Raw genomic sequence first — 26,185 nt, 5'->3', positions numbered from 1 at the left:
AGGCTGGTTTGACTCTGAGTAAAAGGGTTTGCCACAGTATTCATATTTGTAACCTTTTTCTCCAGAATCAATTTTTTTTATGTACAGAAAGGTGTGAGTAGTGATTAAAGAATTTGCCACATTGTTGCCATTCATAGGGTTTCTATCAAGAATGAATTCTTTTATGTACAGACAAGTGTGAGCACTGTGCAAAGGCTTTGCCACATTCTTCACATTTGTAGGGTTTCTCTCCAGAATGAATTCTTTTATGTACAGAAAAGTTTGAGCAATATTTAAATGCTTTGCCACATTCTTCACATTTGTATGGTTTCTCCTCAGAATGAATTCTTTGATGTATAGAAAGGGTTGAGGACTTGTTAAAAGCTTTTCCACATTCTTCACATTTGTAGGGTTTCTCTCCAGAATGAATTTTTTTATGTACAGAAAGGGTTGAGTACTGGTTAAAGGCTTTTCCACATTCTTCACATTTGTAGGGTTTCTCTCCGGAATGAGTTTTTTTATGTACAGAAAGGTGTGAGTGCCGGTAAAAGGCTTTTCCACATTCTTCACATTTGTAGGGTTTCTCTCCAGAATGAATTCTTTTATGTACAGAAAGGGTTGAGTAATGGTTAAAGGCTTTTCCACATTCTTCACATTTGTAGGGTTTCTCTCCGGAATGAGTTTTTTTATGTACAGAAAGGTTTGAGTGCCGGTAAAAGGCTTTTCCACATTCTTCACATTTGTAGGGTTTCTCTCCAGAATGAATTCTTTTATGTACAGAAAGGGTTGAGGAATCCTTAAAGGCTTTGCCACATTCTTCACATTTGTAGGGTTTCTCTCCAGAATGAATTCTTTTATGTATAGAAAGGTGTGAGTACCGGTTGAAGGCTTTGCCACATTCTTCACATTTGTAGGGTTTCTCCCCAGAATGAATTCTTTTATGTACAGAAAGTTTTGAGGAATGCTTAAAGGCTTTTCCACATTCTTCACATTTGTAGGGTTTCTCTCCAGAATGAATTCTTTTATGTACAGAAAGGGCTGAGGAATTCTTAAAGGCTTTTCCACATTCTTCACATTTGTAGGGTTTCTCTCCAGAATGAATTCTTTTATGTACAGAAAGGTTTGAGTGCTTGTAAAACGCTTTTCCACATTCTTCACATTTGTAGGGTTTCTCTCCAGAATGAATTCTTTTATGTACAGAAAGTTTTGAGGAATGCTTAAAGGCTTTTCCACATTCTTCACATTTGTAGGGTTTCTCTCCAGAATGAATTTTTTTATGTACAGAAAGGGTTGAGTACTGGTTAAAGGCTTTTCCACATTCTTCACATTTGTAGGGTTTCTCTCCAGAATGAATTCTTTTATGTACAGAAAGGTGTGAGTGCTTGTAAAAGGCTTTTCCACATTCTTCACATTTGTAGGGTTTCTCTCCAGAATGAATTCTTTTATGTACAGAAACGTTTGAGGAATCCTTAAAGGCTTTGCCACATTCTTCACATTTGTAGGGTTTCTCTCCAGAATGAATTCTTTTATGTATAGAAAGGTGTGAGTACCGGGTGAAGGCTTTGCCACATTCTTCACATTTGTAGGGTTTCTCCCCAGAATGAATTCTTTGATGTGTAGAAAGGGTTGAGGCGTCATTAAAAGCTTTTCCACATTCTTCACATTTGTAGGGTTTCTCTCCAGAATGAATTCTTTTATGTATAGAAAGGGATGAGTACTGTTTAAAGGCTTTTCCACATTCTTCACATTTGTAGGGTTTCTCTCCGGAATGAGTTTTTTTATGTACAGAAAGGTGTGAGTGCTGGTGAAAGGCTTTTCCACATTCTTCACATTTGTAGGGTTTCTCTCCAGAATGAATTCTTTTATGTACAGAAAGGGATGAGTCATCGTTACAGGATTTGTCACATTCTTTACATTTGCAGGGCTTCTCCACATTATAATTTGTCTTATAGTTAGAATATTTTGAGCTGTGGCTAAGACGCTTGTCATCATTCTCACAATGGGAAATTTTCTCTGCAGTATGAACTACCCCGTGCTTAGACAGTCTTGAGCAAGATTTAAAGACTTTGCAACAATCTTTACATTTGTACTGCTTTTCCACAAAATGGTTTATCTTATGTTTACCAAAGTTTGAGCATAGATTTAAGGTTTTCCCATATTTTTTACATTCCAATGTTGTTTCCCTGGTACATATCATCTTACATCTATTTGTATTTGATAATTTTCTGACAACTTTGAAACATTTACTGCATTCGCAGGTTTTACCATGCATAGCTGATAAACTTCCGTCCACTCCATTGTAACATACTTTCTGCTGCTTATACTCACACGCCCTATCCCAGTCTTTTACTGAGTTTAAATTCTCAGGGCTATCTTTTTCATATCTTCTCAGGATTATCACTGGTAATAAAATATTCACGCCAAGCACTTTTGAATTGCTCTGGGTAGAATGATCACATATAACTGAAAGAAATTTAAAAATACAAAATTATGTCATTGAATTTCATCACAATTGAATAAATATACATTACAAATTTTGTCTGTAAAATTATGCCCAGCATAGTAGCAAGATGGTATAGGACAGCATGTAAGAAATATATACTGCATTTTAGGGATTATAAGAATGAAGTGAAAATTTTCAGCCCAGCAGGTGAGCACAATGTGAAGAGGCATGTACAGGCCAGATGCAGTGGATAGTGTCTGTAAACCTAGCACTGTGGGACAGTGAGTGGGTGGATTGCTTCAACACAGGCATTTGAGAGCAGTCTGAGCCCTGTTTATACCAAAATTAGAAAAAATTAGTGGGGCGAGTGGCAGACACCTGTTGCCCCAGCAACTTAACAAGCTTAAGGCGAGAGTATCTCTTGAGGCCAGGAGGTTGAGGTTCCTGTTAACTATAATACCACAGCACTCTATCCGTGGTGAAAGATACACTGTCTCAAAAATATATAACTATATAAAATAAAATAAGAAAAACAATGATAATGACAAAAGGTGCAAAATATGGGAAGACAAGTTTGTTCTACTTATAGACCACAGTCGTTCCCGCATCTGAAAACAGCATTGTCCATATGAAAGTAAACTTTTTCCTCAAAAGAAAAATAGAGACCTAAATTAACTCTAATGGCTTTTCAGGGCTTTTCTAAAAATAGGTTTTGTCTCCCATGAGGGAGAGTGCTGAAGGGAATGGTGCAGTTTTTTGTTTCTTTTTTTTTGCAGTTTTTGTCTGGGGCTCTGTTTGAACCCACCACTTCCGGCATATGTAGCAAGCGCCCTACTTTTTTGAGCCATAGACGCCGCCCAAGAATGGTGCAGTTTTCATAAAACTGAAAGCAAAGGTAAAATATTGTTACAGCACCAGAGAGACTCCAAGACAACAACAGATTGAGGTCTACCAAGTGATTACAAGCTCTTATCTGGATATGTGGGGAAAATGCTTCGGCTAGAAAATAGCCACAAAACTCCACAGGCAAAACAATTTCAGAATGTATACTTAAATGCCTCGAACCTTCACTTGAACCAAGATAGTTAAGACTGCCCTGTGCGAGGCTGATGCCATGGCACGCTGGTCTGATGGCAATACAGTGAGCCTTTGTCTCAATGAGAAAATAAACATAAGAAATGAAAACAAGAACAGAGGTGCCTTTATGTAACAAGAGAAAGAAACCCAGGTTTCCCAGAACTCATTTCCAATTAAGTGGAGTTTCCCTAATCACATTGCATTGCGTGGTTTCCTCCTTGAACTTTGGACCTCTGACCAGAGTTATCTGCTTCATTCACTCCAACCTACCTGGGTGCTTGACCACTGTCTGGTGAGTCTTCACTATCCACGGTTCTTTCCTTTGCTCCAGACAGGTGATGAGATCTGGCTTAGACACAGCAAGCCCTGTTTCATTAGAAAAAAAAATGATAACATGACGCTTACTGGACTTCATCAGTAAACAATCTAGAACCTTTGTAGAATAGAGAACACATCATTTTAGGGATCCTAAAAGAATAATCTAAAAATAGAGGTTTCTGACAGAAACATTACAATATTTTAAAAGAATTTAAAATGCTAAACTACTTTGTACTATGGAAATAAAATTTGGGGCTACAAACTAGACTTAAAGGTATGGGCAACAATTATAAGCCTCTACATTTTTGAAATTACCATCAATGTAGCGAAGGATATTTATCAGCTCAAGAAAGACTAAGATTGGGCGGCACCTGTGGCTCAGTCGGTAGGGTGCCGGCCCCATATACCGAGGGTGGCGGGTTCAGGCCCGGCCCCGGCCGAACTGCAAAAACAAACAAACAAAAAAAATAGCCGGGTGTTGTGGCGGGCACCTGTAGTCCCAGCTACTTGGGAGGCTGAGGCAAGAGAATAGCTTAAGCCCAAGAGTTGGAGGTTGCTGTGAGCTATGTGATGCCATGGCACTCTGCCTAGGGCCATAAAGTGAAACTCTGTCTCTACAAAAAAAAAAAAAAAAAAAAAGACTAAGATTAATGCCAAGATAACATCTGAAATATTCTCTTTTCTATACCAAGAACTTATGTTTTCCTTAGAAACAACAATCTGAAACTAATGAAGTCAAAGAAGAATCTCCCCAAACCCACCTACAGAGAAACAATCTGAAATGCTTAGTGTACAGTTAAGAAATGTGTATGTAAGTTATCCTCACCAAGGAAGACCAGGTGTCTGTAGGTCTCTAACATGACATCCCGATACAAATTGTGCTGAGCAGGGTCCAGGCAGTCCCACTCATCCATAGAGAATTCTATAGACACATCTCTGAAGGTCAATAGTTCCTGGAAAAAAAAAACTAGAAATCTAAAAAACAACAATATTCATCATGATGCCATGAGAAGACTCAATTTCATTTTTACATAAATGAGTGGGTGAGAACTTCTTTTGACTTACATGACTGAATGGTATTAATGTGATAAGTATAGCAGAGAGATAGTCCCTCATGTGCTCTCTAACACTGAGAATAGATGGTGGGATAATATCCACAACCCCAGTATAGACACTGTGCTTTTTGGCTTTACAATGCAAAAATAAGGCCAACAATACAGGCATGTTGATTCTTGCGCCTACTTACATCATACACTATAAGCTGTGCGTATTTCTTACGTGAAAATATCATGGTGAAGTAAATGGAAGCCCTAAGATTTTAACGTGTGCAAGCATGAACTGGAGATCTTGTCAAATGCAGTTTTCTTTTCTTTTTTTTCTTTTTTTGAGAAATAGTCTCACTATATTGCCCTCGGTAAAGTGCAATGGTGTCACAGCTCACACCTCTTGGGCTTCAGCAATTCTCTTGCCTCAGCTTCCCAAGTAGGTGGGACTCCACGCACCCACCACAAAGCCTGGCTATTTTCTTGTTGCAGTTGTTACTGTTGTTTAGCTGGCATGGGCCGGGCAGGAACCACCCAGCCTTGGTGCATGTGGCTGGCGAGTAACTACTGTGCTATGGGCGCCAAGCCTCAAATGCAGTTTTTATTCAGAAGAATTTAGGTGAAGCTTTATTTTTGAATTTCCAACAAGCTCAACAGGGATGCCAGTATTTCTGTTCCATGATAATACTTTATCACATGTCAGACTGGATTTATCCCAGTTGAATGTTGATCCAGTAAACAACCATTAAAGCCTTTATTTTCCAAACAAGGTATAAAAAGAGAATCTCAGAATGTGCATGAGTTGATACTCTCCCCAAAGTACTTAATCATATTCTGATAAAAACCACTTAAAAATCTTTTTTCAAAGTTGAAAGTACAGGCTTGGTGCCTGTTGCTCAGCGGTGAGAGTGCCAGCCACACACACCGGGGATGGTGGGTTCAAATCCAAGCCCAGGCCTGCTAAACAATGACAACTACAACCAAAAATTAGCCAGGCATTGTTGCAGGTGCCTGCAGTCCCAGCTACCTGGGAGGCTGAGGCAAGAGAATCGCTTAAGCCCAAGAGTTAGAGGTTGCTCTTAGGTGTAACACCAAGGCACTCTGCCCAGGGTGAAAGCTTGAGACTCTGTCTCAAAAAAAAAAAAACAAAAACAAACAACAACAACAAAAAAAAAACACTGAAGGTACAGATATCTGCCGGATCTTCTAATCTCTAATGCTGTCTTTAAAAACTCTTCTTTAGCATCCGAGAAAGCAAGGCTTTTCTAATAATTCTGATTTTGAGAACCTTGAGTTACTTTAGGCCGTTCATGCCATCTTCTGTAAACTGCATGTGTCACCTTATTTTACACAGCACCGAGGGGGCTTCTGGACTGAAACTGAGCAGTACGTAGTCCCCTGCTTTGCTAATATCCAATGACCCAACATCATCCACACCAGGTAATATGGGGATCCACTTATTTCCATTTAAAACAGGCACAAGGGAAAATTTGCAGAACTACAGAACATAATTTTTTATAAACATAAATTTGTGATGAAAATTCTCCAGGGCATATGGGAATTTGGATGGAGAGAATGGAGAGCAGACACTGCTGTATACGGAGGGGAGAAGGATTTCTCAGAGGCTTTTCACTGTTACAAGAAAAGGGCAAAAGAGTATTTGAAACAAGCTCATTAAGCAGGAACATCACAAGTAGAGAAGATTTCCAACTTCTAAACGTGAGATATTGCAGGAGAAAAGATAGTCACAGCCCTGTGTTAGGACACATTTAGCTGAGAAGCAACCAGTTCTTTCTCTTTCCCTGCCTGCCCTTGATTTCCTTCTCAGGTGAGATTATCCAGATATATATTCCACCTTCATCTTGATAATATGGCTTTAAAGGCATGAGCACAACCCCTTCACCTGCTCCCACCACATCCACAGGCAGAGAAACCTTGAAGCAAAAGAAATATATATATATATATATATATATATATATATATATATATATATATATATACCCTTTCCTGTTCTTTATTACAGGAGACAATCGGGAACAAGGAGCTTCCACCTAAAGACCAAAGTGTGACTTTCATATTTTTTGCCCTCAGGTCCCCTCCCCTGCGAGCAATTTCAGCTATGGCAATGGAACGTTGGTGGTGCTGTCCTGTCCCCATGAAGCACAAGCAGGGCAGGCCCTGTGACCTCCCTTGGGAGAAAAGGCTCAACACATTTTAAAACTCTCATGCTTGACACTGGCCTAAACTTAACATCACATGGGGATAATAATTAAAGCCATGTGGATGACACAATCCAGACTAATAGAATTTGTGGGAAGGTGGAATCACAGATGATGGCATTTCTTCAAACTGGCCATGGAATCCTACCTGGAAGCCTGGGCTGAGAACCACTCAGGTAACTATCACCTCCCAGGCTTTATTACCCACACAAGGTATTCCGTATCCTGGGCCTCTCTAAGTATGAGATCCTGCAATAGCAGCAATTACTCTATCTTGAAACAAATAGTCACTTTTTTTACAATGGCTATGTATGTACTTGTTTAAGAATTTTAGGAATGGGTGTTTAAGCAATTAACCAAAGAATCAAGATTGCAGAATTCCACCTGAAGGAAACCTCCACTTCAGTCCTGGTCCAGCATACTGCCAGATGGCAAGTAACCTTTGCAACAAGCCAGGGGCACCTACACATAGAAAGCTCCTGCACAGTTTCCCAAGCTTCTTTCCCCTTTCACCACCTTTTGGTCAGCTGAGGAACATGAGGTGGTCTTTCCAACATTTTTCAGCCATCTCTCCATGTTGCTCTTGAATAACCTGCATTTTCTTCCAACAACCCCTGTATGTTGAGTTTGGTTTCAGAAATGATTTGTAAACGTTGGGTTTGCCTCAGATTTTGCTGCTTTTAAGTGGGTGCATGAAGTGGCTTCTTTGACAATTTCACATATTGCTAGTGTTACTTCTCCTAGACTATAGTAACACTCAGCTGGAGAAAGTAAAGACACCATAGATTCCCTTCTGCTCAACACTTTTATTTATTTAATTTTTTTGAGACAGAGTCTCACTTTGTCACTCTCCGTAGAGCGTCTTGGCCACCATAGCAACCTCCAGCTCCTGCTCTCAAAGGATCTTGTCTCAGCCTCCTGAATAGTTGGGACTACAGAGGCCAGAGACAGGGTCTGGATCTTGCTGAGTTTGGTCTCAAATTCCTGACCTCAAGCAATCCACCACCTTCAGCCTCCCACAGTATGACCTTATAGGTGCAAGGCACCTCAGTGGCCAACACCATTTATTTATTTATTTATTTATTTATTTTTGCCACACTTTCATAATAACATAAATCCTCTTTTTCCAGGGAAGACCAGCCATCACAATCTTGAAACATAGCATTCTGTGCTGAACCTTTAAAATTTCTAGAGCTGACAGAAGGAAGTAGTATCTGAATAAAAACCTGAATTGAAAATTGCAAACTGCAAATTTGAGTCTTGGTCACATGTGGATGCAGCTAGGGCCCTGGGTACATACATGGGAAGTAGGAAAAAGAAGAAATAGGGAAGTGGAAATTCTTCAAGTGTACTCGATGCACATATGTGATCCAGCTTAAGTTTGTAGCCTCATACTCCCAGGATCAGTTGCAAGTCTAATAATATCAATTTTACAAAGAGGTGGCTAAGCCATACAGAATACTTTGTAAATGTTCTGTGACATTTTTGAGACAGAGACTCAAGCTGTTGCCCTGGATAGAGTGTGGCGGCATCATAGCTCACAGCAACCTGCAAGTGGGGCTCAAGCGATCCTCTTGCCTCAGTTTTTCTATTTTTAGTAGAGATGGATCTCATTTTTTGATCAGGCTGTTCTCAAACTCATGAGCTCAAGCAATCCACCCACCTCTGCTTCCCCAAGTGCTAAGATTACAGGCGTGAGGCACCACTCCCAGCCTGTTTTGTGACATTTCTTAACAACTATTTTATAAATAGAGATATAACATAGAGCTGTAATTTTCTATTTTCCCTATGTATTGTGACTGTAGGAGCATTTTTGGTAACACTGTGTACTACAACTGCTCAAGAATAGATATTGAAAATAGGCAGACAGACCATTGTGGCTTCATTATTTGGGACACCATGCACTTTGCTGTACAATTGTGAGCTGTGACAGGTAGGCTGCGATGAAAATCGCCCCCTAGCGGAGAGAGCAAGATGGAGGCCATGTAACAGCTTCCTTGCATCTGGGCACCGTGAGTCTGCGGAGATAGGACTCCAGGCATCTCTGGCTGATGGGATCTGCCTATCATCATCCCTGTGAGGATACAGGGAGTCAGTGAGAGACTTCCAGACCCCAAGAGGAGGACTAAAACAGTGGAAAACCTGCAAGTGCTCGCGTCTGTTCAATTGGTCTAAACCCGCAGGCAACTCTAAGTACAGTAGCTGGAGACTGCAAACCGGAAAGGCCTTACCTGTGAACTGTTTTGGTATCTTTGGACTTGGCACTCAGTTGAACTACTTTGGGGAGAGCCTGAGCGGGAGTGCGGATAACTATGGCCATTGTCTAGGACCCCAGTCTGAGCTGCTGAGCCAGACGGAGCTAATAATGCTTGGCTGTGGGCCACAGGGAGCCATTGTGAGTGATCTGCCCTGGAAAGCTTCGTCCTCAGGGTCGCAGAACAAGAATCTGGCGGGAGCTGGTAACCTATCAACTGAGTAGCCTAAGTCCGGGGTATGAGCTGCCTTACAGCCCTAACCCTCAGGGGCAGAGTGAGACCAGTTTTGGTACACTGGGTAAGTGGATAGCCACTTCAGCACTGATTCCAGTGACAAGCACTTTCCTGGGAAAGCTTCTGCTCAGCAAGTTTACAAGTTCAAAGTGCCTTTTAAGTGGGCTAAAGAGAGATTTAGGGTGTCTACCTGCTGGGGTTTGAGAAATCAGCAGCCTCCAGTCGTATCAGTACTGTGATTAACATCTCATACGCCAGAAGATCACATGTTGCCCAGACAATATTCAACAACATACACATATTGCTTTGTTTTTGGTTGTGTTGTTTTTTTGTTTATTTTGATGTTGTTCGTGTTGTTTTGTTTTTCCATTTCAACCTTTTCCATACAGATTTTTTTCTTTCTCAATTTTTCTAGTTTAATTATAATTTCCCATTGCTGCCTTTTTCAATAACTAGAACTTCATTTTTGCCAGTGTTTCTACCATTATTACTTGGTTTTTCACCAAATTTTATCCCGTAAAGTTTTCTGTTTCCTTGTTTTGGTTTGATTTATAGCATTTTTGTCTTTCCTCTCTACTTGGTGGAGATGGGGTACTGTGTCTGATCAGGTTAGCAAAGAGCTGCTGACCTCAAGGGAAACACCCAATTGGGTACCCCCAGAAGGTGTGTTTTTTTTACGGTTGTGTCAAAGTACCCTACTGTACATCTATATCGCTCTGCCTCCCTCTTTCTGTGCCTCTCTTCTTTTTGTCAATATTCCTTTTACCCACCCCCTCTCCTTTCTCTATTTTTTTTCTTTTCGCTCGTTCCTCGTTTCTTTCATCCCTTTCTTGTTCTTCAACCTTCTCATTTTTCTGATCCTGTACCAAAAGGACTCATTGAACCCTTAGTCCACAGGCATGAGAACTTAAAGAGCAAGAGGAAGTGAAAGGAAAATTAGGGCAAGGAAACAGATAAAAGAAATCACTCATGAGGAAGATCAGCAGAAAACTCCAGGCAACATGACGAAGCAGTCCAGAACAACCCCGCCAAGGGACCATGAGGTAGCTACTGCAGACGATTCCACCTATACAGAAATGTTAGGAATGACAGAAAGGGAATTTAGAATACACATGCTGAAAACAATGAAAGAAATGATGGAAACAATGAAGGAAACTGCTAATAAAGTGGAAAATAACCAAAAGGAAATTCAAAAACAAAATCAAATAAGAGAGGAACGATATGAAGAATATAGAAAGGATATAGCAGAGCTGAAGGAACTGAAACAGTCAATTAGGGAACTTAAAAATGCAATGGAAAGTATCAGCAACAGGTTAGACCATGCAGAAGAAAGAATTTCAGAGGTAGAAGACAAAGTTCTTGATATAACACAGATAGTAAAAGAGGCAGAAAAGAAGAGAGAGAAAGCAGAACATTCAGTGTCAGAATTATGGGACTTTATGAAGCGTTCCAACATATGAGTTATAGGAATCCCAGAAGGGGAAGAAGAATGCCCCAGAGGAATGGAAGCCATACTAGAGAATATTATAAAAGAAAATTTCCCAAATATCACCAAAGATTCTGACACACTCCTTTCAGAGGGATATCGGACCCCAGGTCGCCTCAACTCTAACCGAGCTTCTCCAAGACACATTGTGATGAACCTGTCCAAAGTCAAGACAAAAGAAAAGATTCTACAAGCTGCCAGGAGTAAGCGCCAGTTGACCTACAAGGACAAATCCATCAGTCTGACCACAGAATTCTCTAATAAAACTTTCCAAGCAAGAAGACAATGGTCATCTACCTTTAATCTACTTATCAGAACAATTTCCAGCCCAGAATTCTGTACCCTGCTAAGCTAAGCTTTAAAACTGAGGGAGAAATCAAATCATTATGGATATACAAACATTGAGGAAATTCGACACAACAAGACCAGCTCTACAGGAAACACTTCAACCAGTTCTACACACTGACCATCACAATGGATCAGCAGCAAAGTGAGAATTCAGAAATTAAGGACAGAACCTAACCTCCACACTGATGCAAAAGATAAAACTAAACAATGGACTCTCACAAAATAAGATGAATAGGAATACTACCACACTTATCAATTATCTCAATAATTGTTCATGGCTTGAATTCCCCACTGAAGAGACATAGATTGGCTGACTGGATTAAAAAACACAAGCCATCAATTTGCTGTCTACAAGAAACACACCTGGCTTCAAAAGACAAATGAAAAACACGAGTCAAGGGTTGGAAGACATTTTCAGACAAATGGAATTCAGAAGAAAAAGAGGAGTTGCAGTCTTATTTTCAGATACATGTGGATTTAAAGCAACTAAAGTCAAAAAAGACAAAGATGGTCACTTTATATTGGTCAAGGGAAAAATACAACAAGAAGACGCTTCAATTCTAAATATTTATGCACAAAATTTAAATGCTCCCTAATTCTTGAAACAGACCTTACTCAGTCTGAGCAATATGATATCTGATAATACCATAATAACAGGGAACTTTAACACTCCTCTTACAGATCTGGACAGATCCTCTAAACAGAAATTAAACAAAGATATAAGAGATTTAAATGAGACCCTAGAGGGCGGCGCCTGTGGCTCAAGGGGTAGGGCGCCAGTCCCATATGCCGGAGGTGGCAGGTTCAAACCCAGCCCCGGCCAAAAAAAAAAAAAAATGAGACCCTAGAACAACTGTGCTTGATAGACGCATATAGAACACTCTGTCCCAAAGATAAAGAATATACATTCTTCTCATCACACTATGGAACATTCTCCAAAACTGATCATATCCTGGGACACAAAATAAATAAAACAGAATCAAAAGATTTGAAATTTTACCTAGTATCTTCTCAAACCATAAGGCACTAAAGGTGGAACTCAACTCTAACAAAAACACTTAACCCCACACAAAGGCATGGAAATTAAACAATCTTCAGTTGAATAACAGATGGGTGCAGGAAAAATAAAACAGGAAATCATTAACTTCCTTGAGCATAACAACAATGAAGACACAAGCTACCAAAACCTGTGGGATACTGCAAAAGCAGTTTTGAGAGGAAAATTAATCACTTTTAGGTGCCTACATTCGAAAAACAGAAAGAAGGCACATCAACAATCTCACAAGCCATCTTATGGAATTGGAAAAAGATGAGCAATCTAAGCCTAAACTCAGTAGAAGAAAAGAAATATCCAAAATCAAGTCAGAGATCAATGAAATTGAAAACAAAAGAATCATTCAGAAAATTAATGAAACAAGGAGTTGGTTTTTTGAAAAAATTAATAAAATAGATAAACTTTGGCCAGAGTAACGAGAAATAGAAAAGTAAAATCTCTAGTAACCTCAATCAGAAATGATAAAGGGGAAATAACAACTGATCCCACAGAGATACAAGAGATCATCTCTGAATACTACCAGAAACTCTATGCCCAGAAATTTGACAATGTGAAGGAAATGGATCAATATTTAGAATCATACCCTCTCTTTATACTTAGCCAGGAAGAAATAGAGCTCCTGAACAGACCAATTTCAAGCACTGAGATTAAAGAAACAATAAAAAATCTTCCAACCAAAAAATGCCCTGGTCCAGATAGCTTCACACCAGAATTCTATCAAACCTTCAAGGAAGAGCTTATTCCTGTACTGCAGAAATTATTCCAAAAAATTGAGGAAGAAGAATCTTCCCCAACACATTCTATGAAGCAAACATTACCCTGATACCTAAACCAGGAAAAGACCCAACCAAAAAGGAGAATTTCAGACCAATCTCACTCATGAATATAGATGCAAAAATTCTCAACAAAATCCTAGCCAATAGATTACAGCTTATCATCAAAAAAGTCATTCATCATGATCAAGTAGGTTTCATCCCATGGATATGAGGCTGGTTTAACATACGGAAGTCCATAAACGTTATCCACCATATTAACAGAGGCAAAAATAAAGATCATATGATCCTCTCAATAGATGCAGAAAAAGCATTTGATAAAATCCAGCATCCTTTTCTAATTAGAACACTGAAGAGCATAGGCATAGGTGGCACATTTCTAAAATTGATTGAAGCTATCTAGGACAAACCCACAGCCGATATTTTACTGAATGGAGTAAAACTAAAATCTTTTCATCTCAGAACTGGAACCAGACAAGGTTGTCCTCTGTCACCTTTACTATTCAACATAGTGCTGGAAGTTCTAGCCAATACAATTAGGCAAGACAAGGATATAAAGGGAATCCAAATGGGAGCAGAGGAGGTCAAACTCTCCCTCTTTGCTGACGACATGATCTTATACTTGGAGAACTCCAAAGACTCAACCACAAGACTCCTAGAAGTCATCAAAAAATACAGTAATGTTTCAGGATAGAAAATCAATGTCCACCAGTCAGTAGCCTTTGTATACGCCAATAACGGTCAAGATGAGAAGCTAATTAAGAACACAACTCCCTTCACCATAGTTTCAAAGAAAATGAAATACCTAGGAATATACCTAACGAAGGAGGTGAAGGACCTCTATAAAGATAATTATGAAATTCTCAGAAAGGAAATAGCAGAGGATATTAACAAATGGAAGAACATACCATGCTCATGGATGGGAAGAATCAACATTGTTAAAATGTCTATACTTCCCAAAGCAATCTACCTATTCAATGCCATTCCTATCAAAATACCAACATCATACTTTCAAGAATTGGAAAAAATGATTCTGCGTTTTGTATGGAACCAGAAAAAACCCCGTATAGCTAAGGCAGTTCTTAGTAATAAAAATAAAGCTGGGGGCATCAGCATACCAGATTTTAGTCTGTACTACAAAGCCATAGTGGTCAAGACAGCATGGTACTGGCACAAAAATACAGACATAGACACTTGGAATCAAATTGAAAACCAAGAAATGAAACTAACGTCTTACAATCACCTAATCTTCGATAAACCAAACAATAACATACCTTGGGGGAAAGACTCCCTATTCAATCAATGATATTGGGAGAACTTGATGTCTACATGTAAAAGACTGAAACTGGACCCACACCTTTCCCCACTCACAAAAATTGATTCAAGATGGATAAAGGACTTAAATTTAAGGCATGAAACAATAAAAATCCTCAAAGAAAGCATAGGAAAAACACTGGAAGATATTGGCCTAGGAAAAGACTTCATGAAGAAGACTGCCATGGCAATTGTAACAACAAAAATAAACAAATGGGACTTCATTAAACTGAAAAGTTTCTGTACAGCCAAGGAGACAATAACCAAAGCAAAGAGACAACCTACACAATGGGGAAGGATATTTGCATATTTTCAATCAGACAAAAGCTTGATAACTAGGATCTATAGAGAACTCAAATTAATCCACATGAAAAACGCCAACAATCCCATATATCAATGGGCAAGAGACATGAATAGAACCTTCTCTAAAGAGGACAGACGAATGGCTAACAAATATATGAAAAATTGTTCATCATCTCTATTAATTAGAGAAATGCAAATCAAAACCACCCTTAGATACCATCTAACCCCCGTGAGAATGGCCCACATCACAAAATCTCAAAACTGCAGATGCTGGCATGGATGTTAAAGAAGGGAACACTTTTACACTGCTGGTGGGACTGCAAACTAGTACAACCTTTCTGGAAGGAAGTATGGAGAAACCTCAAAGCACTCAAGCTAGACCTCCCATTTGATCCTGCAATGCCATTACTGGGCATCTACCCAGAAGGAAAGAAATCCTTTTATCATAAGGACACTTGTACTAGACCGTTTATTGCAGCTCAATTTACAATCGCCAAAATGTGGAAACAGCCTAAATGCCCACCAACCCAGGAATGGATTAACAAGCTGTGGTATATGTATACCATGGAATACTATTCAGCTATTTAAAAAAATGGAGACTTTACATCCTTCGTATTAACCTGGATGGAAGTGGAAAACATTATTCTTAGTAAAGCATCACAAGAATGGAGAAGCATGAATCCTATGTACTCAATTTTAATATGAGGACAATTAATGACAATTAATTTTAATATGAGGAAAAGCAGAAAGATTGATGGAGGGAGGGGGGTGGGGCCTTGGTGTGTGTCACACTTTATTGGAGCAAGACATGATTGAAAGAGGGATTTTGCCTAACAATTGCAATCAGTGTAACCTGGCTTATTGTTCCCTCAATGAATCCCCAACAATAAAAAAAAGAAAGAAAGAAAGAAAAGCGCCCCCTAGAGTAACACTCCATGGGACTCTTCTGTGTTTATATCATATGTGGTAAGTCTGGATGGTATGTAAAAATACTTTATAATTACAAAGAGAATTATTTCCAATTCCAAAATACCCTTCAAAATGGTAGACAGAAAAAGAACTGCCACATTACACAATTAAAACAAAGTGTGATGTTCATCTCGGAGATTGTGAAGATCAACGAAGTCACCATAATTAGTCCTCACTTACAAGACTTGACAGCACCATTGGTAATATATATTTCACCCTGAATTCACCTTATACTTGGAAAGGCCTTTTATGTTTGTACTGGACTATATTCAAAGGACAGAAAAATCTTCACTTGTCTACATTATGGAAGATAGTTTGCAAACAAGGAGCCAGAGGAATACTAACGGGAGGTCCTGCACCACAACAGGAACTCTGACAAAGGTTGCTATCTCCTGGACTATTTATATTTCAAAGCAATGAGTCCTGAGCCCTGGAGAAAGACAGACCTGAATTTGAAAAGGAGGTAAGAAGATTATTTATCTGGTAAAATTATGTACTTACATTTCAAAGAGGCAGAAAAAAACACTTACATACAAAATTTTCTAAATTAAAACCTTTAAGGAAGAGGAAGAAGGCAAAATCTTTATGTTCAAATTGGGGTATTCGTCTGGTATTTCTAATTTCCATCTGTTCTTACAACAGGTCTAGGGATGCTTCCTTGAACTCATGGACATAATTTAAGGAGACACTGACAGTCACCACAGAGACAGCATGAAAGAGGGTTTATGGAATGAAAATAATCAGAAGACAGGCGCTATCAAGGACCCATGAGAGAGGGCAGTGTAGAGTTTGTTCAAGTATTGGTTGAGCTATTGGCCTATAAAAGAAACTAAAAATCTTAGGACCAAATCTTTATGCAAAAGCAGAGGTCAAGCCCAGAAGCTGAGTCATTTAAGACCTTTTTTTTTAGAGACAGAGTTTCACTCTGTCACCCTTAGTAGAGTCCCATAGCTTCACGGCTCACAGCAATCTCCAGCTCCTGAGCTTAGGCGATTATATTGCCTCAGCCTCCAGAGTAGCTGGGATTTCAGGCACCTGCCACAACACCCAGCAATTTTTTTGTTGCAGTTTGGTTGAGGCCAGGTTTGAACCCACCACCCTTGGTATATGGGGCTGGCACCCTATATACCACAGGCATATGGGCCACAGGCACTGCCCTGCACCTCCTTATAATAGACTAAAATGATCTGAATGATAGGGCAAAAACCGAGAACAGGACCACAAAAACAAGGGCACACAAGTCCTGCCCAGGAAGGAATAAATGTACCAATCCCCATCTTCCCAAACACTTATATTCCCACCCTGCCTTAACCAATGTGCTGACTTCTTTTTTGAACCTAGCCTACGTGCATGCAAGTGAATAAAGGCCATGTTGCCCACACAGAATCTGGACTCAATTTTCTTTTGTTCACAACTTGGAATAACCTCTCACCCAGTAGCTGGGATTACAGTTGTCGTACATGACCTCTCACTCATTTTTCTATTTTAAACTAGAGATGGATCTTGTTCTTTCTTTTATTTTTTGAGACAGAGTCTCAGTTTCTCACCCTGGGTAGAGTACTGTGGCGTCACAGCTCACAGCAACCTCAAACTCTTGGGCTTAAGCAATTCTCTTGCCTCAGCCTCCCAAGTAGCTGGGACTACAGGCTCCCACCACAATGTCTGGCTACTTTTTTCTTGCAGTTGTTTAGCTGGCCTGGGCCGGGTTTGAACTCGCCACCCTTGGTGTATGTGGCTGACACCGTAACCACTGTGCTATGGGCACCAAGCTGTGGGTCTTGTTCTTGCTCGGGCTGGTCTCCAACTCCAAAACCCAAGCAATCCACCCACATTGGCCTCAGAGAGTGCTAGGATTACAGGCATTTTAGTAGAAATGAACACCCCCACAATCTTTTTGTAGCTTAACTTACAATGCACGTTAAAACTTGTAAATTTAGCCGGGCGTTGTGGCGGGTGCCTGTAGTCCCAGCTACTCGGGAGGCTGAGGCAAGAGAATCGCTTAAGCCCAGGAGTTGGAGGTTGCTGTGAGCTGTGTGAGGCCACGGCACTCTACCGAGGGCCATAAAGTGAGACTCTGTCTCTACAAAAAAAAAAAAAAAACTTGTAAATTATTAATCACTGGCCCGGATGATCAGGAATGCCTAAATAACACAACATTAACACTGAACCATTTTGCTGAAGGGTGCTATTGGGTATAAAAGTAAAAAGCTCAACCGTCAATGTAGAAAGTGAGTTTCTTGGTTCTGGACAAGGTAGCCTATTAAAAAATAAAATAAAATAATTATATTTTCCAATCACTACAACAGCTTTAGGGATTTCTAGATAAGATAATTTTCTACCAAGTGTGGATTCCTAACTATGGCTTAATCCCTAAACCCTTATATTGAGACAGGTTACCCGAGAAAGCTGTGGTCTAAAACAGGTCTTCTCAAGGAGACCATAAGGATACATCTGCAGGGTGTATCTATGGTGACTCAGCTCTTGGGAATTTGTAAACTTAACTTCCTGGAACTTGGAAATTTCCACTTCTGTGAATTCCTGTAGTTCTGTGGGGGCTGGAATAGCATCTACCACTTCATTCAAACTGGACAATGAGGAAGGTAACTGTGGGCTGGAACTTTTTGATTGTCAATAAAAAGGAAAAGATCAAGCCAGTCAGGGAGCTCGGCCATTTGGAATTCTTCTATGCCATAAGCTCCCAGCCAGTGAATAAAACCCTTCCTCTTATAAACATGGTGTTTGGGTGCTCTTTCTCTCCACTGGGCCTCATCTTCCTCTATCAATATGAGTCCTTGAAAGCACAGGAAAATGAGTGGCGCCTGTAGTTGAAGTGGCTAAGGCACCAGCCACATATACCAGAGCTAGCGGGTTAGAATCCAGCCTGGGCCTGCCAAACAATGACAATTACAACCAAAAAATTGCTGGGCATTGTAGCCGGTGCAACCTGTAGTCCCAGCGATTCAGGAGGCTGAGGCAAGAGAATCACTTAAGCCAGGAGTTTAGGTTGCTATGAGCTGTGACACAGGGCACTCTACCCAGAGTGATAGCTTCAGGCGCTGTCTCAAAAAAAGAAAAAAGAGAAGGAAAATTCTCCTCTGTATCAAACTAAAGAGTTAAAACTTAACTGTAGAAACTTAATCTAAGGCCTCTGCTTTTGGTCTGTGTAAGCTATTTCTATATGTGCATTAAAGACAGAAGACAGGGATTTAGTCTTGGAGTACTGATGGAAGAACTTGGCACTATTCCCAGACCAGCAGCATATTTGTCTAAACAATTAAACTTTTTTTTGTAGAGACAGTCTCACTTTATTGTCGCCCCCAGTAGAGTGCCAGAGTGTCACATAGCTCTCAGCAAACTCCAGCTTCTGGGCTTTGAATTAAAGGCCATTCATGTTCAGAGAACAGGGTGGCAGCTGTGGCTCAGTTGGTAAGGTGCCAGCCCCATATACCAAGGGTGGCGGGTTCAAACCCGGCCCCAGCCAAACTGCAACATGTTCAGAAAAACATTAGAAATTTTCCTCTATCTCTAAAAACTGATTAACCTGATTGGGAAACAAAAGGGGCTGCAGACTTCCTTTTCTCAATGCTAGAGACCTGGCCCCAAATCATTTAAACTATAAAACCTGTCTCTCACGTTAATTTACATGTGAATTTGTTTCCCTCCATCTACACATCCACTCCCTAGCAACCACTTCGGTGCACCTATACTTTGCATATTCTCCACCATCCCTTCTAAAAGGCATCTATAAAAGTCTCTGACTATCATTGAGCCACTGGGTAATAATTCTTGCAGTTCCCCTCTTCTGCATAGTATGTGGAAAGAAACCTTACTCTTTTTTTTTTTTTTTTTTTTTTTGGTTTTTGGCCAGGGCTAGGTTTGAACCCGCCAACTCTGGCATATGGGACCGGCGCCCTACTCCTTGAGCCACAGGCGCCGCCCGAAACTTTACTCTTAATAATCTGCCATAATTGTGAACTGATCTTTCAGGTTTTTTTTTTGTTTGTTTGTTTGTTTGTTTTGTAGAGACAGAGTCTCACTGTACCGCCCTCGGGTAGAGTGCCTTGGCGTCACACGGCTCACAGCAACCTCTAACTCTTGGGCTTACGCGATTCTCTTGCCTCAGCCTCCCGAGGAGCTGGGACTACAAGCGCGCGCCACAACGCCCGGCTATTTTTCTGTTGCAGTTTGGCCGGGGCTGGGTCCCCCCGAACCCACCACCCTCGGCATATGGGGCCAACGCCCCACTCACTGAGACACAGGCGCCGGTGAAACAACTAAGGGAAAAGGGCAAGTTTTGCTGTGCTCCCTACACTATGTTACTTACTAACCCTGAAATACAACTGCAAGTGATAGGTGGACTGAACCCAGCCCCTCTACCTACTAACCTTAATCAAGAACCAAAAGAACATGAACGTCTAGTGGTAACTGAACAAGTCTTTTCTAGCCAAGGAGATTCTGTCAGACAACCCTTCCAAAGAGGTAGACTGGACTCCATGTATATACGGAAGCAGTTATATTGAAAAAGGAACACGAAGGGCAAGTGATACAGTAGTGATTGCAGAAAGGTTGCTAGAAATGAAAGCCCCTGCACCAGGGACATCAGCCCAAAAGCTGAACTAAGGGCCCTAACCAGAACATTAGAACGTCAAAAAGAAAAACACTAAACATTACATGGACTTCAAATTTTCTTATCTAATTCTTCATACTCAATATGCCATATAGAAAAAAAGGGAGATTACTAGGGCAGGGAAAAATACTTGTTAAAAACAGTTCAGTTTTGGGCGGCGCCTGTGGCTCAGTGAGTAGGGCGCCGGCCCCATATGCCGAGGGTGGCGGGTTCAAACCCAGCCCCGGCCAAACTGCAACAACAAAAAAAATAGCTGGGCGTTGTGGTGGGCGCCTGTAGTCCCAGGTACACGGGAGGCTGAGGCAAGAGAATCGCTTAAGCCCAGGAGCTGGAGGTTGCTGTGAGCTGTGTGATGCCACAGCACTCTTCTGAGGGCCATAAAGTGAGACTCTGTCTCTACAAAAAAAAAAAAAAAAAACAGTTCAGTTTTACAACTATTAGAAACTGCCTTGTTTCCCGCACAGTGACAGTCACGCATTGCACAGGACACCAGAAAAGACTTAATCCTGTGCCAACAGAAAACCAGAGGGTGACACTGCACCAAAGCAAGCTGAAAGACTGACAATAACGGCCCACTTAATGCCACCTCTAAACCTATCTGATTTCAATCCCACCTATAAGAAAAGAAATAAAAAAGATAACAGCCTTAACTGAGTTCCTTCCCCAGTAAGTTGTAAACAGGCAACTCACCCAGACAATCAAAAACAAATACTCAGTGTTTGCTTTGTATAAGAAACAACCCCTAAACAGAGAACATATATAAAAAAACACACTGACCCTACCATAAGATAATGCTGTTTGAAAACTAGGTGATAGGTGATAGGACAGCGCCTGTGGCTTAGTCGGTAAGGCACTGACCCCATATACCGAGGGTGGTGGGTTCAAACCCGGCCCTGGCCAAACTGCAATCAAATAGCCGGGCATTGTGGCGGGCGCCTGTAGTCCCAGCTACTCGGCAGGCTGAGGCAAGAGAATCACTTAGGCCCAGGAGTTGGAGGTTGCTGTGAGCTGTGTGATGCCATGGCACTCTACCGAGGGCCATAAAGTGAGACTCTGTCTCTACAAAAAAAAAAAAAAAGAAAACTAGGTGATAGATTTCACTCAAATACCCACATCCAAAGCCTATAGACCTAAATCATTAGCAAAAGTAAAAAGAAAATAAATCATATACTAATAGAAAACGTTGCCAAACAATTCCAGGAGATCCATTTACATTAAAACCAGGTATTATCCCTCCAACTACTGTGAATTAAGGTAGTCCCTAAAAGCAGGGTCAAATTAAATCCTTACCAAGTTGTTTATTATAAACCCTTCCAGGCAGTCTCAATTTAAATGTCACGGCAAGCCGAATATAATCTTAAAGTACAAAAGTATGTACAACAAATGCAGCAAGTGCCCAAATTCTCTCTTCCCAGACCCCAGATAACACCTACATCTCTTTTATCTTGGTAACCAAGTCCAACTCAAAGCCTGGAAAGACCAGCCTGAGAAAAACAGCTGAAACAAAAGTAGGCTAGTCCAGGAAAAGTTCTGTAGATGACATCATAGCAGTGAAACGTCCAGGACTCACTTGAGAAGCAGCTGAGGCCCACAAAAACTAGACTGCCTCTCTTGGAGGAAACACCACATTAAGACTAAAGAAATATTGGGAGGCACCTGCGTCCTCAGTAGAGCGCCAGCCCCATATATCAAGGGTGGAGTGTTCAAACACCAACAAAAAAATAGCTGGGCATTGTGGCGGGCACCTGTAGTCCAGCTACTAGGGAGCCTGAGGCAAAAGAATCCTCTAAGCCCATGAGCTGGAGTTTGCTGTGAGCTGTGATGTCACCGCACCCTACTGAGGGTGACAAATGAGACTGTCTCTTTAAAAGAAAAGGCTGAAGACATACAATCCCCAGTCATCTTAAGACTTGTCATACACAGCTGTGTGCTTACCCCAGAACCTTGACCCATTTTGGTGAAATAAATGCTATACTAGTGAAAACTGTAACTACTGATCATAAATATATTAACTTTAAAAGGTGCCCTTTCCCATATCTTAATAATTCCTTATTTAACTGTAACTTAACTGCCTTTGTACCTTGTGCCAAGACACACGCCATCTTAACCTGAAGATAGTTCTTATTACATGGCACCCAGGCTTTTTCATATATCTCTGCTACAACATAGGAAAACCTTGTTCACTAAGATTAACTCCTTTTCTACCCTGGGTACAAAACTTTTAAGTCCAACCAGTCTAAACTTAAGATACTAACCTCCCTGAAAACTATCATAGCCAACTACATCTTTGTAATACTGCTAAATACACCACTTTACCAACACTAGCTATTGAACTCAACCTGAAGACTAATCCATTTGCCTATGACATCATTAAGGTCCTTAATACAATTTCTCAAGCCATAAATGCTGAACATTGAATTAAAATAAGTACAAGAAGTTACACTAAAAAAATCAAGTAGCCATTATTGATTATTAAAACACAATCATAGATGTAAAAATAAATACTGCTTCGATTTATCTAACAGTTAGCAATTCATTGAAAATAAGTTGAAATGGGCTCGGTGCCCATAACACAGAGGTTACAGCGCCAGCCACATAAACAAGGGTGGTGGCTTCGAACCCAGTGCCAGCCAGCTACACAACAATGTCAACTGCAACAAAAGTAAGTGGGGTGTTGAGATGGTCACCTGTAGTCCCGGCTCTTTGGGAGGCTGAGGTAAAAGAATCACTTAAGCCCAAGAGTTTGAGGTTGTTGTGAGCTGTGACACTACAGCACTCTACCACGGGTGACATAGTGTGACTCTGTCTCAAAAACAAAAAAAAGGCTGGGGGCGGCACCTGTGGCTCAAAGGAGTGGGGCGCCGGCCCCATATACCGAGGTGGTGGGTTCAAACCCACCCAGGCCAAAAACAACAACAACAACAACAAAAATTAATTAATTTAAAAAAAAAAGAAAGGCTCGACGCCTGTAGCTCAAGCGGCTAAGGCGCCAGCCACATACACCAGAGAGGGCAGATTCAAATCCCAGGCCTGCCAAACAACGACAACTACAACCAAAAAAACAGAAAAAGAAAAAAGCCAGGCATTGTGGCAGGCACCTGTAGTCCCAGCTACTTTAGAGACTGAGGTAAGAGAATTTCTTAAACCCAAGAGCTGGAGGTTGCTGTGAGCTTTGATGCAACAGCACTCTACCCACAGCAACATCTTGAGGCTCTGTCTCAAAAAAGAAAAATAACTTAAAATGTATAAAAGACATAGTCCAAAAAATACAACAAATAACATTTTTCAGAATATCCAACACTTCCTAGCTAAAGGATTCTCATAATGACCCAACGATACCTAAATCCAAACCTTTATGCTGTAAGTTGCAAGCTTTTTACTATGTTACAAAATACATTGCATACCATTCATATGTACCCGCTGTTTCACAAATTTCAAAAAACAAAATTAAAAGCACAGCACCCATGTGAGCTTAACTAATCATAACAATTATTGTGGGGAAGGGGCTGTGAGGTGGCCAGGGCCCATCACAGCCAGCGGAAGCCTCTAGGGAACGACTCCCCCACCCCACCCCCCAGCCACTTGTCCTAGATTAACATTCTTTTCAACTGCCAGAAGTCACATAGCCCCTACATACTTTCCTTATTACAGCTTTTCCTCTTTAAAGTTAATCCTTACCCCAGATGTTAATATTTACCTTATTAAAGATACTTTATAAAAGCTGCTTCCACAGTTCCGTGCTGGCTGCAGACAGACCTTCCGACCCCATCCTATCTCTACCCTCATGTGTGTTTTATATATTTCTTGGGTGTCTTTGTTTCTAATTTTCCACCACTTCCACTCAGGCTATCTCCTCCTCCTTGCACTGGGTCTCAAGAAATTATTTCCATTTGAAATCAATTTCATAGACATGAAAATAAAATAAATAATAGTAGAGACTATGGTAGACACAGACACCCCCACACCTTCTTAGCTATTTGTGAATTGAGAATGCACTTGAAAACATAGGAGCAGTAAGTCAGTCAAACAGGCCAAATCAGAAATAGGGAATAAAGATTAAAAAAAGAGAAAAGAAACCCAAGGAAGTAATGAGGCACTATAGAACAAGTTCATAGCATGTTTAATGATTTTTTTGATGATTTTCTTCGATAAGTTTTTGACTGTTACATATTTTTAACTACCCAAATGCTGTTAATCACATAAGTATATTTTTAATATACTTTGGAAATTATCCCCTATACAAATTCTTAAAATGTGTTACACAGACAAAATATTTTAAAAAATTACTCCCGCTGCTCCCCAGAATTGCCGGCCTTTCCGATAATGAAGCCTTTTCACGAATCAACTTCCTGTCTCTGTGTTTAACTAGGATTACAGGCAACCGAGCCACTTTTGATTTGGCAACAGCCTGACCCACCCTTCCCGGCCCTAAGTTTATTTTTAACAGAATGGAGGGATTGGGGGCCCCACGGACTACAGCCTCTCCCAGAAACAAGCCCCACACACCCAGTTAGGATTCTTCCTGAGGACTCTTCCACTGTCACCACGTGGCAGGAACACCCGGCGCTCCAGGCACACTGTTGCTCCAAGAGAGCTCTGGGCCTTGGTCCAATTAACCAACTCGGGAAGGGGCCGCAGCAGTAGTCCCCGCTGCCTGCCCCACTCCACCTTTTGCTCACAGGGTCTGAGAGCCAAAGGTGCCAGTGGCAAATTTCAGTCTGAAGACTGTAAAACTGAAGTGAAATTGCCAGGTTCCGCCACACTCACTTCTGGCCCCAACCACGCTCCTCCCCCTCTCAGGACACCCAGTCTCCGGTACTCACCATTTCCCAGCTTCCTGGATGTCCCGGTGTCGTCCCTACAAATCTCCCGGTACCTGCAGTTCACAGGGTGACAGAGGCGGCCGTAGAGACACCTGGATTGTCCAGGACACGAAAAAACTGAAGAGGGTAGCCCAGATCAGTGAAAGGCTGCTCTGGATTCCCGGAGCCGCCTTCTTCCTTCTAGCTGTGCATCTGATTGGACAGTTCATTCTGGAGCATCCCTGACTGGACAGGTCCTCAGGCCCCACCTCCCTAACGTTGAGTGACAAGAATGCCGTCCAACAAGAGACTGAAAGAGGCAAGAAGGCTAACAGTTTCTTCACCACAGCCCCCCCCCTTTTTTTAAATTAAGGACAAGGACAATGACTTTATTCATCTGGACATTCCAGGAACACCATACTTGCCACAGAGTAGCTCTTTAACAAATTTCGACTAAAGGAATGAAAAACTACGGAGTGTTTACTCTGTACTAGGCTTGCGCACTTATTATTTCAGTAGAAGTTAGAGTTTGCTTTGAAGGCGTTTTCTTTGAAAGATTTTTATTTTATTTTATTTGTATTTTTTTTCAATATACATTATGATGTCTAGCTAAAAACATGCACATAAGGAACTTAGTAACCTAATAGATTAACACGCTGGGAGTCACAAAAGCAAATGCTATGGCAGTTCAGAGAAGGGTCAGGGCTCCAGTGAGGGAGTTGGCAATGCAGGAGGATTTCACTTTTCAGTAGGAATACGGGAATTTCACTTTTCAGTAGGTCCTTGGTCTCAGGATTTGAGGAATGAACCCACAGACCACAGATCAGTGGTAAGATAGGATTTTATTAGAAGTTAGAAAGGAATACAGAAAAGCACCAGAGCTTCTGGAAGGGCGAAAGAACTGAAGAACTCTCCAGAAGTCTCCACATGGGCTCTATTAT

General features: G+C 40.9%; 1 protein-coding gene across 1 annotated transcript; it reads right to left on the bottom strand.

Moving 5' to 3' along the window:
* LOC128572723 (zinc finger protein 595-like) lies at nucleotides 1-25,428 on the bottom strand. The gene is made up of 4 exons (XM_053572787.1): nucleotides 25,266-25,428; nucleotides 4,644-4,770; nucleotides 3,770-3,865; nucleotides 1-2,442 (listed from the first exon to the last, which is right to left on the bottom strand). Exons 1-4 carry the CDS (start codon nucleotides 25,266-25,268, stop codon nucleotides 146-148), a joined length of 2,523 nt encoding a protein of 840 aa, XP_053428762.1. The 5' UTR covers nucleotides 25,269-25,428; the 3' UTR covers nucleotides 1-145.
* Nucleotides 25,429-26,185: the final 757 nt, after the last annotated feature.

The sequence above is a fragment of the Nycticebus coucang genome, chromosome 20 (genome assembly GCF_027406575.1).
Source record: "Nycticebus coucang isolate mNycCou1 chromosome 20, mNycCou1.pri, whole genome shotgun sequence".
In the NCBI taxonomy this organism is placed as follows: Eukaryota; Metazoa; Chordata; class Mammalia; order Primates; family Lorisidae; genus Nycticebus; species Nycticebus coucang.
Note: the sequence above shows the minus strand (reverse complement) of the source record. Positions and strands in the feature narration are given on the sequence as shown.